The following is a 21,278-nucleotide window of genomic DNA, read 5'->3' as shown; positions in this document are numbered from 1 at the left end:
AAATATCGAACTACAGAAGAAATAGAGAAAAAATCTTTTCGACTTTTCCTTTTGTCAATAAAGAATAAAATCAATCGAAATCACGAACTTTTCAGGTTTCGATTATCGTCAAATAGAGTGCAACTGAACTGAAAAACTGTTGAATAGAAACTAAACCTTCTAATGAATCAACAATAAAATTCACTTTTTTATTCTCATTTGGTTCGAAGCAAAATTATACAAAATCTGGAAACTTTTCAATTCCCATGAAAATATAAAATTCACTGAATTTTCACTAAACCAATGTTAAGCTTTCCATTTATTATAGCAATTAGTGAAGAGACGATAAAAAATCTGTGAACTTTAACAAGACATTAAATGTTATTCAATTATAACTCGTTATTGACTTGGAATGAAAAGATGGACAGAATGGTCAGTTTGTATGATTAAGGATTAAAGGGATGTCATGAAAGGAATGCAATAAAAGTTATCATGATGAGAGTCACAATGAGAAAGCGGTTTACGTCCAACGACAAATTAACAGTTTCGCTGGATAAAGAGTCTGATGAGTTGAACAGCTTTTATTCATCCATTAATAGATTACATTTTTCTTCGCTTCCCTTTGCTCTTTTCCTATTCATGCTCATCATTTTGCTCAACAAATGAAAGACTTTTATTCTGCTATTAAGCTACTTGCTCTGAATTTAGAGTCATGATGGATTATCAATATTATTTTTTTTCTCTATTCTTTTATTATTTATAAATATAAATAGATATTTGCTTTTTTGCTTCTTCTTCTTCTTCTCATCTTCATCCTCATCATCATTATCTCCTTCTTTGCCAAGTTATGCACAATAAAGGAACAACTTATTTTTTCTCTTTGGATTAATTTGATGTTCTGTCCTTGCAGGGAATGATGAAACAAAACATGTTATACATTTCATCTCAATAATGAACTTGATTAGGATAATAATGATGATGACAAACACAAGAGATGAAAAGAAGGCGAAAAGGAAGAAAAAAGTGTTTGCATGGAAAAAAAGAAGATCATCATTTTATTCTCATGATTGACTTACTGAATAACATTGAAATAATCCTGAAGATCTTTTGGGTCTTTAACTTTATCGTGCCAATTACTTTTATAGCCCATCATCACAATATTGGGACGCAATTTTCCAAGTCCAACAGTCTGGAGAAAGAAGAGAAAAGGAGAAATCAAATTATTCAAAATTCTCATAATGATCGTTGGAACTTTTCTCAATCCCTTTAACTGCTCATGCATCGAATTTTATCAGAAAAGAATATCAAGTTTAACATTTTTCATGAACACTGGATTCACTTTTTACTTGAATTTGAATGAACGTAAAATCATTGAAAGAACCGAAAATTTCTGTGTTCATGAAAAAGATTTTTAAAATTTTTCAGACTTTCGATTGAATTTCGAGAAGAATTAAAAGCGAAAATTTTTTATCAGAATTTGTTAGTCTTTCTCGAAACTTTTGCATTTCGATTATTCTGTTTTCATTTGTAACTCCATTTTCATATCGATTTGTTTCTTATTAATTATTGTTTCTGACAACAGAGTCGTCATTAGTGTTGCAAGTTACTTAAGCTTTTCATTATTGTCAGTCACTAAATCTACCCTAAGGAAATGAGGATGATGAAGATGATGATGATCAATTTGATAGAAAAAGAAGATTAATTTAGCTTTGTTCTTGCTCAACATTTTTCAATGATTTAATACAAAGTGAACAGACGGTAGACAAAAAGAGCAAATTTTGACAGTTATCATGAAAAGTAAAGGAAGAGTTGAGAAAGGTTTGATTCTTAAACCTTTAATGATAAGCTTTTCAGTTGATTAATCAATTGATTGATGTGTTTACAATTGAAAGACTAGTGATGAAAAGATGAAATGTGGAGTAAATTGGAAAAGGTATTATAATATTGTCTCTTCATTGAGTAATCTGTAAAGCCGATCATTTGAAATGAAACTCAGAAGATGACAATTCTCATAATTGATTGGCTCAAAGAAAACTGTTAAACAAGTTAATCATCATTCATTATGAATGAAACAAAAAAAATAACTTTGATAAAATAATCCTCGAACTTTGGTCTTTAGAATTGCCGATTCAATTCAGATTCTTAAATAGTCTAACTTACCGGAATCATTCGTTGACAGCCATCGAGTAAGTTCTCACCTTCCGTCAGAATATAAAACGCTTTTACTTTTCTCATTCGAAGCCAAACCTTTTGCGCAGCATTGGCTTTTTTTCGGGCCTCGAATGAAATGGGACCTCTTTTGATGTGTCCAAGGAAGAGCATTCCATAGTCTCGACTCAATGAGGCTGCCATATCAATCAAGGCTGGACGTGCTGACGGGTTGCCCGTAAGAACCAAAATGTTGGGTCGATAGTTTTTAACGTGTTCTTCGGTCCAATAGAGTTTCATCGCTGCGGAATGAGCAACGTTAAAGAGTTGAGCTTCCGAAGTTGTGCCCCAGTTGACTTTGGTTTCCGTCTTTGAAATGTAAAGCCAAATGATGAGCATGAGAACAAGCGCTGCTAAGGCCGAAATCCAGTCCAAGAGGAACATGAGAATAAAACAAAGAGCCGCTGAAATAAGGCTGACCCATTTGTTGAAATACTTAAAGGCAGGTCGAAAGGAAGGAGTTTTAACCCAAGCAGCATGGAAGCAGGTAATGTTGACCAGAAAAAATGAGATCAGATAAAAGTTGGAAATGTAAGGCGCAATCAGATTGAGATTACCAATGGAAGTGAAGATACCGGCCACAACAAAAGTCAAAAGATAACCACGTCTTGGATCATTGGAAGGACCGTAACCCTTGGCAAACCAAGCAATACCGGGAATGAGGCCGTCTTCAGCAAAAGACTGAAATATCCTTGGAGCAGCCATGTAACAACCCAAAGCCGAGGAAAGGGAAGCAGCAAGAATACCAATGTAGATAAAGGGTTCAATCTCAAGGCCAACATGGGTCAACCCAGAAGAAAGTGCAACTGTATTGTAATCATAAATTAAACCATAAGGACAGTCGCCTTGATTACAGTTGGTTATATTGGTAAAGGGAAATTGGCTCATGGATCCAGTTGAAAAGGAAGAAACTGTCCATCCCAAGATGACGATAAATACTGCATAGGTTGTTGAAGTAAAGAAAATGGAAAGAAAAGTTCCTTTAGGAATGGCGGCGGCCGGGTCACGAAGGTCACCCGACATACAGGCACCTGTAAAGATGGGTGTAACGGAAGGGAAAAAGACTCCAAAGACGGTGAAAAAGCCTTCATCGGGCACAAACTTGGGCCACATGTTACTCATGGCAACTTCATGGCTCCATCCGACAAAACCTTTTCTCTGTTGATCCAGTTTCGGCGGTAAAAGTGCTCCAACAAAATAGTCAAATATACAAATTACCAAAATGATGAGGAAAAATGTTTGCGTCTGAAAAGAGAATCGGAAAAAAATTAAAAAATGCAAATCAAACGATTTCAATTAGTCGCTCAACTGAATTTTTTTCAATAAATTATCATTCAATGGGAAAAGCACTAAAGCAAACAATCGTAATTGGATAATAAATCCAACTCTAATTTCATGGTAAATCCAGTAAATCCTTTCAAAGTTAAACATTCAATTTAACTGTAATCAAATCTGGCTCTTGTTGGAGTAAAAGATGAAGATGATGATAATGATGAGGATAAACGTAAAATTTTATTCCATTCAATAGTAAACATTATTTTGTGATAAGACCAAGAAAAATGTAAAGATACTTTAGACTTTATTGTTTTCCTTCATTCATCTTAAGTCTCTTTTAATGTCAATCCTTGAATCTTTATCAACATTTTGTTTTCTCTTCTTTTCCGAGTAAATCTTCTTAAATCATGATCATCTTGAGAATTATCATTAGAAGAAAAAAAAGTGAATAAAAGAGAAAAATGAACAAAACCAGAAATTCAATTTATCTCATGTAACCTCAAACAATGCCATATTCATCTCAATAATTGAAATAAACTGTAAATAATTTCATATTAACATTCAATTTGCGTCTCTTCTTTCTTCATGCATCTGATAAAAATTCAATTCAATAGTAAAATGTTGAAATATATTCAAACGAAAAGTCTTTCAATATTAATGTCAAACTTTTCGAAGCGGAGTTTACATCAACTTTCATGATGCAAAGAGAATTTCTTCCTTTATCGAAACGAAAATTTTTCAAGATTTTACAAAATTTATTCATTTCTCTTTGTTTGAATGTCTATTGATTGGTTTGGAAAGTCGAGCTTCGAAGTCTTTAAGATTCTTCTAATTGATTCATTTAGTATCGATTCAATTATTATCTACTTGACTGAACTGATTAATGCGAGTAAAAAAGGAATCTCGAGTTGAGCAATCACATGAAAATCGGAAATTGGAAAAATAATCTTTTGTTTCCTTCATGCAACTGACATCCAAACGCAATATTGTCAGATTAACAGATAATACAGATTTTCGAGTTTAGTCAAGAATCAGAATTTCGTTCAACATATTGGTTTCTAATTTTCTTACCAATTTACTTGATATATTCTTCCTGATTCTTATCGATTCATGATTCAGTCAATTTTATCGATTTCCAATTTCGCATGAAAAATGTTTTAATATTCGATTTTTGGTGAAACTGTTCGACATTTGACAGAATTCTTTCTTCGTTCATATCCAGACTCGTTATTTATCGAATAATACATTTAGATGCTTCAAGGGTTGCATCGATACTCAATATCCAAAAATTTCTTTTGAAATTCTGTTCAATTTGCAAAATTCTCATGCGGCTCAATTCTTCAACTCAACCTTTTGCAGATCAGCTCATAACTCAGAGTTTCACGAATTAATCATACTCTGCTTCTGAAGGAATCACAAAAAATCTTGAGAATTCTTATTCGAATAAAATAATTTCGTCGATTGTATGAATTGCTAAAAGAATCTAAAATGACTCCATGGTTCATGATATCGAAAGAATCTATTATCTATTTTAATTTAAAGTGAAACAAAGAGTTGAAGTGACATTGTTTTTGCGATGAAACTTGTCCTTGTTGTCTCCCTTTGCTAGTGACTGAGAAGAGGAAGTATTTTTTGCTTTTACAAACGACTATAAAAATTCAATTAACTTTTTGCTAAAACATAAATCAATTGAGAATAAACAAAGAATGAGAAGAGAAAAGATTCAGAAATTGAATGGAAAAGTGAAAATAATGATAAAGATGAAGAAAAAAAGTCAAATCAGTTATTGTTTTAATTAAATTTCCGGTTCTCATGAAGAACATCATGAATAAGTTTACTTTCAGCATTCACTTTACACAGACAAACACACGAAACAAACAAGCAAGTTCATCTTTTTTCACTCACAACGCCTTTTATCATCATTAAAACATGATTGGTTGACAATAAAAAACTCAGAGAATCCATTTGTTTACATAAATGAATATTGTGAGACAATCAAAGTTCAACAGAAAAGGCAAAGAGTAAAAGCTTAGAAAGTAAAGAAAAAAGCTGTAAAAAGAATCGTAAAAAAAGTGTTCGTGGTAAGGGTATTATTCATGTTCTGTGATTCTTTACTCATGTTAAAGAATTCAACATCTTGGTGAGTAATGAATAAGGTGAAACAGCATGAAAAGCTGCAAAATTCAATCTTCAAGATTATATGCAAAATTTACGAATCAAATTCTTAAAGTATGAAAAAATCATGAAAAAAGCAATGAAAATAGAAACTCAAACTTCAAACAGAGCATTGAAACGATTTCGTTATGAATAATCAAAAAGTAATTTTTCGACCAAAAAAACTCGAAAATAAAGTTCCAATAAAGCTTTTCATTTGAAGAGATTTAACAAACCTCAGTCTACAGGGTTTGGCTAATATTCAGAGTTCTTGAAACGATGAAAAATTCATAAGCAAAAGACTTTAATTGAAAACTCGAATTCTGAGTTATAAAAAATTCTAAGGTTTTGAATCGAATTAATGGAAATGTTTTGAAAAATTTCGAGGAAAATTCTGAGTAATGTCAAGAGTTGAGCACGACTTGAGATTCATGATTCATTTTTTGTTCGTCACTCATTTCGACCCAGATTTTGTTTTATAACTTTCTCAACCTTTCCTTATTGTCATCATTTTTCTCGTTCCCATGTTAAGTATTTATATTTGTTTCATGATTCTTCTCCTTTCCTCTGAGTTATTATCACTTTTACTTTATTTTCAATTCTTTTTCTCAAGTATCATGAAATCTCCATTTTGTTTGCCTTTCTTCCTTTATCAGTTCAACATTTAAAATTGAACTTTCACTATTTCCATTTTTCATCATTTTCTTGTCTTCATGATTTACTATTTACTGTTTACGAAGAAACCTCTACATTCTTCTGTGAAACATTCAGAGTCATCATTCTTATTCCCAATCATTGTTCAACTCTCAATGGTCACTCAATTTATTTTACTACTTAGTGTCCATTATCGTGAGAAGAAGAAGAAGCTAAAAAATTTTCACCCAACTCTCCATTCCAACCATTTCACTCCATTTTTCAATACAAGAGACAAAAAATGACCAAATTTTCATTCATTTGAAGGCAAAGAAAAATGATAGTAAATCACGTTTACTATAAAACGAAATGAAAATAAAAAATGAAAAACAAAATCAATCTACTTTTACTTCATCACCTTCGAGATCAGTTCAACAACTCATCAAGATAAAAACTCCCAGACGAAACTTATCAACGATTTACTGCTAATCGTTGCTTTTCAAATATTTTCATTGAAAATGTTCTTCTCAAGTGATTTGCATTTCGAATTTTAGATCAACGAATTCAAAAATTCTCCCAGCTTTGCAACTGCAAAAAACTCTGACACTTCAATCTTTAACGAATTTTCCTGTTTTTGGGTTTTTTGGTTCTTGCTTTCTAATCGAAATGAAGAACTCAATTCTTTGAAGAGTTGTTCTAATGCTATTATCAATTGATGTCTCAGGGATAAAAAATGGATAGAACTGATAGAATTATCGAGACATTCAGAAATTAAATGGAATTCTCTCGAGCTGAAACCAACTTTTCAATATTTTTCGTTTCGTAGTTTCCTTTAGCGTTGAAAAGCTCAAGTAACTTAATGTAAGCGCACATGAATTACCTTGCAATGACAGCATCACATAAATCAATACGATTTGGGCTGAGATGAGCTTCTCAAAGCTGAAGATCAATGATGACGATTAGCACCACTTTGATTCGATTCAAACACTTTCATGTTCAATCCATTCAATCACCTCTGTACATTTTGTCACCTCAAAGGCAACATCTTTTGCCTTCTGTCAGATGCTTTGCTCTTTAAAAGGAAGGATTTTGTTTTTTTTCTCCTTCATTCCTTGTCTTCTTTGTTGCCATCTTCATCTTCTTTTCCTTTCAACATCTTTTTTTCACACCAAAAGTATAATGTCCAGTGTCAAATAAAAATCTATACTATTGACCATTGAGAAGAAGGAATGAAAAGAAAACTTATAAAAACAAAAATAAGAACAGCTTAATCTTAAGCTCAATTCCCAGTCTTCTGTCTGTCAACTAATAAATGATCAAACAGAATCATCATTCAGTCCATTTACAGTTTCAACTTGAAAAACAAACAACTTGAGAAAAGTTGAGAACAACAAGTTTTCGCTTCATGATCAAATATTCAACATTGATAAAGTTTTCCAATGAAATTATCATGAAATATTAAACTGACGAAAAATGTAGTTTAAAACTAATGAGAATAAAACGATTCAAATTATCACAATAACTGACAACAAAAGGTTTCAAATGTTTTAAATTGTTGGATAAAAACAATCCGAGTTGAAACATTGAGAAAAGAATGAAATGGCAACAAAGAGAAAACTTGAGAAAAAAAAGATTCAAGAATAAACTCAGAGTTTCCAAACTAATGTCAAGTGTTATTCAAATAAAGATAAGAGGAACAGACAACCTTATTGTTACCATGTAAAGGTAAAAAGAACTCAATTGACAATGAAATTTTCTCACCTCTTTTTGTTCCCATTCAATGGCAAACAAGTGAAAATGCATTAAATGTATCAATTTGAAAATTCAATGAATAGACATGACATGGCAAAAGAGAATCAATTGAATATTCAAGAACGAAATCAACATTGAAACATCAATAACATGGACAATCGAGTTTCAGTTCAATCAACTTGACCATTGATCAACAAGGAAAACGATGTCAGTTGAAAGTTGATCAGAAAAGTGAACAAAAAAAAGCAAAAAAGTTTTTCTTCTAAACTCAGATGATCATTGAATCAAAATAAACATTGATTCATCGTTAATTACGTTAAATCGCAACATTTCACCAAAAGATGAAAATATTTTTCCATTTACTTTTACTTTTTATCAACTTTTCCGTCAATCAAAATGGGAATGAAAATAAAGACTTGTTAATGATTACAATCATGTTTATCAAAATGATGAATGAAGATGAAAAGTGTCAAAATTTTACTTCTGCCATCGAACTTCATGTGACATCATGTTACGAATAATGAACAAGAGACGAAATTTCATCATTTTTCTAAACTCATCGAGTTCATTTTGGTTTGTATTAATGACAAGCTCGATCAAAAGCAACCAAAAGAACACAAAAAGAAAAAGTTGTTTATGGCTTTTCGTTTTTCCTTTTTTTTCTTCATTTACTTCAAAGATAATATTAATAAAAGGCTTATTAATAAGCCAACAGTTACGCATCATTTATATAAATAATATCAAGTAAACTCATTTTCACAATTTATCATCAGCATCATTGAGCTATCTGGTTGTTGCAACATTTCATGATAACTTTTCCTCCATTTTTCCAATTCTTTTTACATATCCAGGTAATTACCAAGTAACAGGTATGAGAACGCATTTGCTTCGCCTTGTTGATTCACTCAATTTGATTCAAGCGTAATAACACTACGAAATAATGATGAAGAAAATGTTTATTAACTCGAGTTACTTGGAGTTTATTTCAAATTATTTTCTTCTCTTCAGCCTTTTCCTTCTGTTGATTAAAGGATTGAGAATTAAATAATCGTAAATCGTAAATCATGGCAACTTGAATTTAGCATTGAATCAGAACATGATTATACTCGATCCACTTTTTCTTCACCTTTTTTCTTCTCATCTAGAAATCCTTTTTTACTCGCATTTTGTGAACATTATCCAACTATTGATTCATTTGTTCAGAAGTTTCGGTCCAGTTGAACTGGATAAGAAAAAAATGTTTCAATATTGACACAGTTTTGTGTTTGCTTTGCGTTTGTTTACTATTCAGACTCGAATTTGCATGGAATTCAATAGCTATTATTAGATGAGATTGGTTTAGGTGGAAGAATTTTTGCTTGCGAAGATTTTTTTCTCTGTTAAAGGTCGACTTGAACTTTATCAGGAAAGGAATGTTAGCTGTTTGGAAGCACAAATTAAATTCATTTTTTCACGTAAAAGTGAAATTCTCGAGAGAATTTTAACCTTTCAGGTTTTTATATCAACAATTTTTCCTCATCTCTTTGAATGAACATCATCACTATTCGCATACTAAACACCAAGTTGTTTACAGTATTGTTTATGCAAATAGTATCATGACATGAAGGCGGCAAAATAAAGAAAAGCCCATCTGAATATTAATTTCATTCAATAGCTTTTTTCAACCAGAAATCTCAAGAGATATCAAGTTCGAAAAACAAAACATTGTGAGTCATAAATAGAACTGCAATCAAGACACTATTTCATGAAATACATGGCAATGGAATAGTTCGCTGTGAATGTTGAATGACAATTTTGCGCGTTGAATAATCGATTTCAAGTTCTTTTATTTCCAGGATTAAACTTTACTCTTATTTACAAACTTCAAATTCAACCCTCAATTTGCAAAGCCACAAACTCAGAGTTTTAATACCATTCAATACTTTATCACTCGACTAAACACTTTTCAAGAAAAGCACGATTTTTATACTTCGATGAAGCAATTGATACTTTGAACATTATCTTGCAATTTCATCATTGGTTATCATTCATTGATAAGATAAAGATCTGAATAAATCTCAGTGCAAAAGTATCAAGAAAATATCATTGCGATTTGTTTGATTTTTAAACATTTTGAGTACAAATGCAAACTGTTAGTTCACTTGGAAATATTGATTCGAACAGAAATTTCTGCATTAAGATTCTAAATCGGTTGATCATCAGGTTTAGACCATTAACATAAAAAAAGATTTAATTAATCTACAGAAAATAAGATTGAAATTAAGATCGAGTTTTTCATTCAACAGCTAAAACTTGTTAATATTCAATTCTCAATACTTTTGCTTTGAGCTTTAAAGCTGCTGAATCGTCATAACTAATGGAATCATTTCATGTAAAGAGCATTAGTTACTCGAAATAAACTAGACTCAGGTCACTACTAACATTGAGGTTTCATTGATTTGCCTTTAGAATCTGCTCGAGTCAGCTTTTTATTAATGTTACATTAGTATAAACAGAAAGTCAATTAACCGTCAATTGCAATGAATATGACATATTTTGCAAGGTAAAACTATTCAAGACTCATTTACAAAGAGAGTTAAATGAAAAGTTTCATTAACAAATGTTTCATTCAGTGTTCATCTTTGATTGGGTGAAACTTTTCTTTTCTCGTATCATCATTATCATTGATCAGCTTCATTGGTTCATTGTTGAAACTTGTCAGGCAATCATGAACAACACCTTGAAAACCACTTGTTCATTAGGATTTAAACTGTCAATCATGGAAAAACTTTCAAAAGTTTCATCGAAAAGAAGAAATATTTCAATTAAATGATAAGAAAAGATTTCATCCATTTCCATCTGAAAATTCAACTTTTCATCATTTGTTCTTAACATTTCAATCCTTAAATTGATGTAAAATATTATTGTTTCATGATGATGATTCTGATTGTTTTCAGTTGCTCTTTTGTTTGACAAATGCAAACAAATAGTGAAAAGGAAAAAAAAGAAATGCAAAAACAATTTAACCATCATGATCGACTGTTTGAAATGGCATTGAATGATGGTTTCTCATGAAAATCAGCCAAATAAAGAAGAACGCAAAATTGTCGAACAAAAATGTTTTGAATGTCAAAATGAATCGACGAGAAATTATCATAATCTGTTTCAATCCAAACTGATCAGCCAAGCTCGATATTGACTTTGCTAAACAAATGGCTCAAGTTTGATTGATAATCAATTTGCTTGGAAATGAGTAAACTTGAAGTTTAATTTATTATTGAACATGAAACAAAAAATTCGTTATGAAAAATGAAGCTCGAATCTGATTCTTTTGGTTTCATTGCAAAATATTCAAAATTAAATATTAATCATTATTGATATAAAGTTGCAAAATTTGGGAAATGTTTTGATTCGAAATTCTGGAATTTTTTCTTTTTCGAAGTTTGATGAAATTTTCAGACGAACCTTTTCAAGATGATCAGAGTTTCATCAATCAAGAGTTGTTTAACAGTTTGAATTGATTGATGCAACAATTTGTCAACTTGAGTCTACTGTGAAATGATTGATGATTAAAAGAATTTCAAAGTTTTCGAGAAAATGAACGATTCTTACCTTGGCTTCGAATGATAATGAAATCATTGGAATGATTGCAATTAAAATCAAAAACAAGATTCCAACGAGTCTCACATCATTATCGCAATGTGGAATTGAAATGATGCCAATACCGAAATGCTGTGAAGAAAGAAAAGAAAAGATTGAAAAATTAATTTCATGAATCGAGTTCGGTGAGATGAAGGAATGTTTGAAATAAGAATTGCATTTATCCATGATTAAAGTTTGTTGAAATTATGAGGTTCCATGTTGACAGAATGGTCAGCATAAAAAAAGAAGAAAATGTTTTTACATCAAATATTTGGACAACAGCTTCAGCAGCACCAATCAAGTTTAACCCAACAAAGGCTGCATTGGTCAAGGCGAAAATGATTCCAATCATGGCTCCTGCTTCAGGACCAAGACTTCGAGATATCATTGAATAGATTCCACCTTAAGAATTTAAAGGTTAAAGTTTAGAATTTGGTAAAGAATTTAAAGAAAAGAAAATTTCTTTTTTCGAAAAATGGTTCGTTCAAAAGGTTCAACTTACCAGCTCCAATATCACCATTGGTGCAAAGAGCATTCATTGAAAGGGTTGTCAGGCAGGTTATTGCCGTTGAAATTAAAATTTGTAAAAGTGCAACAACTAAAGTGAATGGAAAGAAATGAAGCAAAAAATCATTAAATTCATTTTAACCTGAAATGTTCAAATGCAAATCAATGTGTAAAAGTTGAGAAAATTTTCCAGCGAACTCCTTGAAGCTCAGTCAACTGGACGAGAGAACAAATTTAAGCATTCGAAATCGTTTAAATATTTCGATTGAACCTGAAATGACTTTTCTCAAAATTCAAAAACAAAAAGTTCAGTTTCAATGTGTGAATAGAATTTGCTTTTCGAATTGAAAAAAATTTGAATAAAAACTAGAAACAAAGAAGTTTTTTGATTGAAGTTTATGAAGAACCGAAAATTTTTGCTTTTTTTCTATTCTAAAGTTAACTTTTTTTCTGAATCTTCATTGAAAATAACATTATTGTTCCGTAGAAATTCAAGTGTTCATGAAAAATTGAATGGATTCTAAATGATGGAAATTGATTTTTCCAGGAAAATCTGAAATAACAATAAGAAAATGGATTTGCTTATTGAATCTGAAAGACAATTTGAGTTTATTTGATTAGCGCAATTCGTCTTGTTAAAGACATACGAAGAGATTCATCAATATTCATTGATGTTCATTAATAATCATCATGAGTTGAATCGGAAAATAAAATGTAATATCAAAAGTCAACAAAAGAAGCATGAGCAACGAAGAAAAACTAAAATCGTAACTTTACCATCAACTAAACAAGTGCGATGATAAATAATTAATTAACGAAACTATCATTTTCAGCCAATTTTCTCATCATTTTTACCAATTTCATTATGTAATTGGAAGCAATCAATTATAAACTCACGAGAAAATGATAATCATGTTTCATGATGGCGAAGAGGAAAAAATTCATTCATAGTTACAACTCTTTTTGGTTTGATCTCATTTTCATTGCAACCAACGCAACTTAAAGCTCATGAATGAATATCATGAATGAGTTAGAAGTAAAAAGAAGAGAAATGGGAGCGAAACTTTGTTTTTCATGTAATCACAATTTCACAATTATGTACTTATTCTCCATGGTTTTGTACTCTTTTCTGCTGCCCATGACAACTTCAAGGACAATTTCCCAGTCAATTCTGATTCTTAATTCTCATGAATACGATAAATCAACTCGGATTAACCAAATTAACTTCATTTTAGATGAATTTTCTTCAGAATATTTCACAGAAAATGAAAATATTTTTCCTCAAATTTTGCTGCAATCCTGAAACTTATATTTGTCAACTAATTAACTAGATATTTTGAAAAATACTTTTTGCTAGTTCATTCGTTTTAACAGAATTTAATTTAAACTTTCATTTTCCATGAACTTGTCAATGAATCTCATTTTTTTGATAAATCATTTTGCTAATTCAGATAATTCGAAAATCGAAACTTGGAAAAGAAAATGAACTTTTGTTTTGCTAAATTTGTTTCAAATTTTACCCGAATTATACATTCTATGAAAAGAATCTGAAAAAGCCAAAAATATTTGAACTTGGATATGAATGCTTTTTTCGAACTTTGTGTTCAATCTTTCATGTTTAAGCAAGATTTTTGTGCTTGACGAAAAAAAAGTTCACAAAAAATGTTACTAATTCTAAACAAAGTTGATAAATTTTTATCTAATTAATGAGTTTATAATTAGTTTGTATCTCATAGATAAAGTTTGACATAAAAGGGTGAAACATTTGCAAAGTGAAATTTTGTGACTTATGATAAACCTTGCCAGTTTCATGAAAGTTGGAGTAATGATGAAAAAATAATGAAAATTAATTTTGATTTGTTTGATCTTCGGCATTGAAAGAGATTAAAAAAGATTTGAAATTAATTATTAGCATCAACAAGTTTAAAGGTAAAGAGTTGATGGTAAAAGATTAACTTAAACACAACTTTTCAGGTGATGAATAATCATGAAAATTGTCAATTTAAACATTTCGTCTAACTGAGCAAAGTCTATGTTTGTAAAGAAGATAAAGTTTCAAATTGTAAGCCTTACCGATTCCCGCTCTTCCAGTCATCCAACCCATTCTCAGGAATAACATTACACCTAACAGGTTGACTGTGGTTCGTACAAAGACACCTTCAAACCAGCCAAATTTGACTGCAGTAAGAGCAGTCGAGGGCTTGGCTGGGCTTTCAATTACAGTTGTCCAAGTTGAATTGTCATTGGATACATTTTTGATGAACGTATTTTCACTTGAGGATAACTATTGCAATGGAAAAGGTTAAAAAAGGTAAAAGTTAGACTCAATGGCAAAGGTCGATTCGGATGAAAATAAGGCAAAAAATAGAAAAATATTTCATAATTTAATGGTCAGCTAAGAGCTTGTCTGGCTTTCAGTCTATTTCCGTCTAACCTTTAGATTAAAGTCAATTTTTTGTGTCAACTATTTTGTCTCTTGTCAACCAATCTGTTATTGTTGTCAACATTGATAATAAGTTTCAGTTTAAAAGATTAGCTTTTAAATTTTTTTCTACTTTTTCTTATCATTTTTGTGGTCAACTAAATTCAATTGTGATTCTTACGTCACTTTTCATTGGTTCATGAAGCTCATCAATGGTGGGTCGAGCACCTCTTATACCAAGTTCCCGGTAATAATTTTCAAGCCTTGGTATCGATTCGTGGTTAATAGTTGTGTACACATGAAGATTATTGGTAGACTCGGTTTGAAGAGTTGATAGACTATCATTGTCCATGTTACCATTGCGTCTAAGGTAAGACGGGAAGATGATTGATGATTTACGGTTCTTTGGAGGAACCACGGGATTGGACATGGAGAGAACCGAAGGTGCAGGTGAAGGTGGAACTGAACCATCTCCAGTAAAGACGGGATTCTCGTAGCCACCAGGGTCAACATTTACAGCATTCAGGTCAAGGTTGGTGATGCTAAAGCGTCCTTTATACTTGGCAACTGGGTTTGGTTCAACTGAACCATAAGCAGGCATCGTAAGTCTCGTTAAAGGCTAGTGTTAACAATGGATTGAGTGGAGGACAAGCAATGAGCAAGTGAAGGTAGATGAGGGTAAAGTCACCAAGTAAGTGGATCACCAAGTAAAAGCACAATAACCTACAAAAGGCAATAAAACTATTCTAAGCACTTTACTTTGTTCCCTGTGGAAGCGTGTCAATATAAAAAGTGAGTGTCACAAAAGGTTGACGTCCAAAGGACTGATCAAGAGCCAGCCGTGATCAGCAAAATTTGCGTCAAAATTTGCGTTTCACCGAGTAAAGTGATAAATAAAAAGCATGAGACCAACGATGACACAGATATAAAAGTAAATGATGATGACAACGAAACAAGTGTTAATGCAAAATACCAATGTGGTTACAATTTGCAGCTCACTTTCACTCCTCTATCATCTCTTCCATTGTCTCTCTTCCTCCCTCACTTTATCTCTCTTATCATCTTCTCTCTCCAATTAAAATTGCTTGTACTTTTATTTCCCCATTTTCAAGCTTCAACTGATTATCACTTTGATTGTTCAACTTTTTTTTTCTACCCCAAAACTCACTCATTTTTATCCATTATTTTACATCAACACTTACAATTGAAATTGATATGATAATGAATCTCGTTAAATGTGCTCTCATTTGAATTATGCCTTTTATACTCTGTAATGAACTATTTCAATCACTTCTTGTTTGCGCCACTTGAACATTCACTTTTCCTATTTTCATTTTTCTAAATTCAAATTTTACTCTTTTTTCCACTCTCAATTTTCCTCATCTAGGCAAAGATTCTAGGCCAAATTTTCTCAATAAACCCATGAAAAGTTGAACGATTCAATATCAATATTTACATTGAAGTAATGGAAAAATTAAGGATCAAAATTTTTACTCTTTTTTTAGCTCCATTCAAGGTTAATCATTTTTACAAAAATTTGCTCCAAACTGATTAACATTGAATGAAACAAAGACTTTTGAGTCTTCATTAAAAGGATGAGTAAGTGTTTGGACAAGATTGTTTTATTTCAATGAAAAAAACTTCAATTTCATCTTTTCTATTGTAAGAAACCTTGAAGTTTGTCAACTGAAAAGTATAACAAAATGATAATTGCAACAGTAATCATGGAAAAGTGATTCAAAACGAACAAGATTTTACTCATTTTAATCTCGTGCCAATTCATTCATTCATTTATTCATTCATGAAAAGTGATTGAATCTCAATGAAAATAGATTACAACGAAAATAAGTAAATCTATGAATTAAATTGATACAACATGGAAACATGATGGTTATCATTGTGCACCTTGCATTGCCTTCAATGATGTTCATCATGGTGGTGAATAAAAAGCCCATGAAAAGGGAAAAAAGTGTTTTCTTTATGTTTGATGGAAGCTCTCAATAATTCAAAAGCAAATGACAACCAATGAGAATCAAAAGTTGCAAAAAATATTAACGTAATTAAGCTAATAGCTTTAATGGCATTTCTGTTCATTTCATTGACGATACAAGATGAAAGAAGGCAACAAATTTCAAACAAAACAATTTTTTATTAAACTTAACATAAGTGTTCAAATTAGCTCAATTGTCGGCTCATTAATGAGATTAAATAATTTCCAAGAAACAAGTTACTTTAGCCTTTTATTTCCCAATGTTTCACAGCAACTTTTTCACCAACAATTGCTATCTAAAGTTGTAATCAAAATGACCATAAATGAACAACAATTGAACGTTATTGACGCAACAAATCTTTTTTTTCAGAAAATTTCGCTTTTCTTTTTTCTTTAGTGTGAAAATTGGACGAATTGGATTCACAGAGAAAACAAGATTCATTAATATTCATTTATAATAATCATGATGAGTGGAATTGGAAAATTGGTGAAAACGAAAATTGTAACGGAAGTTAATCGAAATAAACAAATGAATAAAGCTAAAGCATATACTTTTCAATAAAACTGGATAAGGGTGATGATGAATAATTAATTTGATTGTCTGGTTAACACTTTTACACTCATCTTAATCAGTGGCTAATTGAAGTCAATGAATGGCGTACAATGATAATTATCATATTGAAATTGCTTCCAATCGTAACAATCAAAAGCAAACAATCCAATTAACCTTGAATTAGGTAGCAATTTGGTTGCCTCATCCGCATCTATTCAGTTGAAATTGAATGAAAAAAGAACTAAATTAAGCTCTTCATTTTTTTCTCTTATTCATTATCACATGAAAGGTTAAAATTTTTGTTGTTTTTTTGATCAACACGAAAAGTTGTTCAATTGATTGTAATAGTCTCAACTTGAGGTTTTTTGCAACTTCATTAATCGCTTTTTTTGTTAAATTTTTTGCGTTTCTTTTTCATTATGATTTGTGATTACATCTTTCAATTGGATTTCCAACTTTGAGAAACCCTTTATCAACTCAACTAGATAATTCATCATCAACATTGAACTTTATCCATGCAAGAAAATGAATCACTTTTCTCGTTAGTTTCTCATTTAATTGTAATCAAATTGATGTAAAGTTGATCAAAACTTTACTGTTTATCTTTACTTAAACCACTTGAGAATAGATAAAAAATCAAATTAATCTTGTTCAACCTGAAATGTTATCCTAATTAGAAAGTTAATCGGGAAAAGAGTAAATGTATTAACAGGTAATCAACGCAATTTTTTCACAGCTTCTTGCGATTAATTGAATGATATATAATTAAATGGATATAATCATGAAATTTCTGTGATTAATTACTTCCCATTGCAACATCGATATATGAATATTTCATTTCACTAATTTGTTTGATCACCAATTCATCGTTTTTAACGATCAAATGCAACATGATAAATCAAAAGATGATCCAGAAATGTCTTTTTTCTTCGGATCACTAAGACCCATTTCATAAGCCCAGAGCTGATGGCTTAGCTATCGTCTTCCTGCACAAACCAGTATAGTGCTTAGTTAAGTGAGTGATATTTACTTTTGAGCGCTGTTCTTATTGTCTCTCAAGCACATGTGCACTAAAATGATTTTAGAACTGGTTTTTGAGCAAAGCCTAAGTGAATTTTAATCGAGTAGTGCACAGTAATAGATAAAAAATGCCAGCACTTATAAGCCCTGTGCTAGTAATAACGGAAACAAGGCCAGTAAATCTTGAGATTTTTCGTCATCAGATGAAAGGAATAACAGTGATTCACATTATATTTCGATAATTTAACGTTTAATTGTGTTCAATTTTGTTTCACATTCTATTTTTTATCGTTTCCAATTTACTTGAGTCTCCATGAGAATTCTGATGCTTATACAGGTCTACAACAAATGATGATTTATTGGTTTTGTTTCTGTCCTGAAACCACAATCAAATGTTGAACAAGCATCCAAAAACATGCAACCTAAACTTTTTTCATCTGGACTCCAAGAAAATAGCTCATTGCTCAAATGCTCACGACCTAAATATACAACCTTCTGAAACCAATAAAAAATTGATCGACAGAGAGAATAATTCTTTATCTTAAATTCTGAGATTTGAATTTCTCAAGTTAATATTCATTCATAAAGTTCTACATTCATCAATGCAATATCACCTTAAACCAGTCTATTACACCAAACAAAAGTGTGTTAACTGTCGTATAATATTAATCATCGCCCTTATTTATATAACCTAAAAGTATTACTTTTCAAAACAAACATAAAGATCAACGACTGAATAATAAACTGAAGTAATCAGAAACAAGTGCAATCCATTCTAATTGCGGGCTTTTCGTGTTTTTCAATTTTCTTTTTACCTTTAATTTCTCCCCTTTGTTGAATAATCTTCATCGATAATGAATTTAACCGTCTACAGTTTAATCGAACATAAATTAGCCAACCTTTAAAGCAATCGATCATCTCAATAAATGTCTAATCAAAATCTTTATTTCTCAATATCAACTCTGTTTTATTTCATTTATTTTTCATGATTAACTTTCTTTCGCTAATTTTCATATTTGATTCGCTAAAATTAATATTAATGAACACTTTTTGCTCATTAATTTTGCGATTTATCAATCAACTGAAACAAGACAATGAAATGTCAAAAGATCATGAAAGTAATTTGAATTCATTTCCAAAGTTGGCTAAACCTTTTGTTTCATTCAAAGCGTAATGTAAACCGAGAATTTCACGATTTCTCCTTTGCTCATTGATTCCGATTGAAGGGAAAACTAAAAGTTCATTCATCACTCAATTTGTATATATTAGAAGCAAACATTTCAAAACATTCAAACCATGAAATGGAAAAAAATTTGAATGCGAAAAGTAAAAATTTAATCTAAAGCGTTGCTCAAAAAAAACCGAAAATGAAAAGTCTCTCGACTTTTGAGCAGAAAAATATTTATCCCAGAATCGATATTGAAAATTGGTCGGTTTAATGATAATTTTTGATCAATTTTTCATCCTTAAAAGTCGATCCTCTGATAATGAGAAGAAGCGAAAAGTTGAATTTTGTTTCTCTTTCATTCAACCTTTTCATTCTCATCCTAACGATAAAATCATCAATCTTATTTTGGATTCTCTTAAAACCCAAATAACCAAGGAAGCAAGAAAAAGCCAAAGAAAGCAAAAAGGTCTAACATGATCATGGTCGTCTGATCAATTGAGAATCTCTCTTGAGATGAAAAAACGTAAAAAGTTATAAACCAATAAAAGGTTACTCAATGTAAACAGATATGATGTTACTTGTGTATCATTATTATTATATTGGATATAATATCAACTTTTTGTATCTTTTCATCCAATACTCCAAGTTAACAAACTTTTCCTCATTTTTCCGATTCTTTATCGTTTATCATTTTCTCATTTCTTTCCTTTTTCTTCATCAAACACAAGACAACAATGAGCCAAGCAAAAAGTCAACTGTTAAATCAGCTGTTAAGGGTCAATTCAATATTCTTGAAGCATATAATTTAGACCGATAAATCTTATTAAGTCAAATAATCAGATGATAGATAATCTTATTAACATTGATAATGGTTTACATTAAATTGTTTTCTTTGCTTTTTTTCGACATTTTTTGCTTTTCTTTTCTCCCTTTCGTTCCAACGAAACTTGGCTCAATTGTTGGTCGATTGATGAATGGTCAATCAACTGAAACTGCTCAATGTTATCCCATTAGGTTAGTCAGTAATGAAACGAATTTCTTCTTCTTTTGTCATTCCACTTATGATGATTGTTGTCACTCTTAAGATGAACTTTTTTTTCTCTGTTTACTGCTATCAATCAAATTAACATTTTCATTCAATATTCACAGTCATGTTGGAACTATTCAAATGATAATTTGAGAGGAAAAGAAAAGAGTTGATTATTCCAACTGGGAGTGAAACATTTTCCAATATTCCATGATTTGGAATACAATTTTTCTATTTCAATATTCATCAAAAGTTTTTTTTCTCATTAAAAGTTTTCGATTCTTTCACTGGATAAATATTGTCACACTTTTGATACAAATTTCAACATTCTTCCAGGGAAATAATTTCCATGAAGCAACATAATGATTTTCAAATGAATTTATGCAAGTGTATACATGATGAAGTTCTGGCGATGTAACTCATGAAATTCAATATTGGCTTTGAAAGATTGTATCTTTGCTTGTTTTGAGAGGAATAAGAATCTTTTCCTATTTTCCATTTTTCGGTTCGCCTTATATTTTCGTTTCTTATTCTTCTTTTTTTGAACATTTCGAGTTCCATCTGGGATCAAATTGTATTGTTCAATTACAATGGAAGATGATTTCAATAATAATAATAATCATAATAATGAGGATGAAAAAGCAAAGAATAAATGGAAAAAGAAAGAAAATCGAACAAGAGACAACTTTTTTTCTTTCTGAATTAATGATGGTGATCAGTTGCAGGAAATTAGTGGCAATATGAATGCTTGGATTTTTTCTGTTACTCATCATGATTGAATGAGAATCAATCGTAAGCTGCTTTATTCGGAAATCATTCAAATCATTATGAAGGTTTATCCGGTGAGAGTTGGCGCATCAACGTCAAGTTAGTTTTCATCTTAAATACACCAAAAGAAGAAAAATTTTATTTCTTTTTTCCATGCTTCTATCATTGAAATGATAATTTTCTCCCTGATTAAGCCAGTTA

General features: G+C 30.9%; 1 protein-coding gene across 2 annotated transcripts in view; it reads right to left on the bottom strand.

Moving 5' to 3' along the window:
- Positions 1-15,528, bottom strand: part of LOC107368145 (solute carrier family 12 member 3) — a 38,887-nt gene extending 23,359 nt beyond the window's left edge. For both annotated transcript variants that reach the window (XM_015935925.3, XM_025162088.2), the window contains exons 1-7: positions 14,733-15,528; positions 14,203-14,413; positions 12,125-12,220; positions 11,885-12,024; positions 11,593-11,712; positions 2,140-3,432; positions 1,056-1,168 (exon numbers count right to left, since the gene is read on the bottom strand). In XM_015935925.3, the coding sequence (XP_015791411.1) occupies positions 1,056-1,168; positions 2,140-3,432; positions 11,593-11,712; positions 11,885-12,024; positions 12,125-12,220; positions 14,203-14,413; positions 14,733-15,152 (2,393 nt within the window). In that variant the 5' untranslated portion in view covers positions 15,153-15,528. The remainder of the gene's footprint in view (positions 1-1,055; positions 1,169-2,139; positions 3,433-11,592; positions 11,713-11,884; positions 12,025-12,124; positions 12,221-14,202; positions 14,414-14,732) is intronic.
- Positions 15,529-21,278: the final 5,750 nt, after the last annotated feature.

This window comes from Tetranychus urticae, chromosome 2 (assembly GCF_039701765.1).
Source record: "Tetranychus urticae isolate SD_2017Ah chromosome 2, NJAU_TeUrti_SD_1.0, whole genome shotgun sequence".
Taxonomy (NCBI): domain Eukaryota; kingdom Metazoa; phylum Arthropoda; class Arachnida; order Trombidiformes; family Tetranychidae; genus Tetranychus; species Tetranychus urticae.
This window is presented reverse-complemented; position numbering and strand designations above follow the sequence as displayed.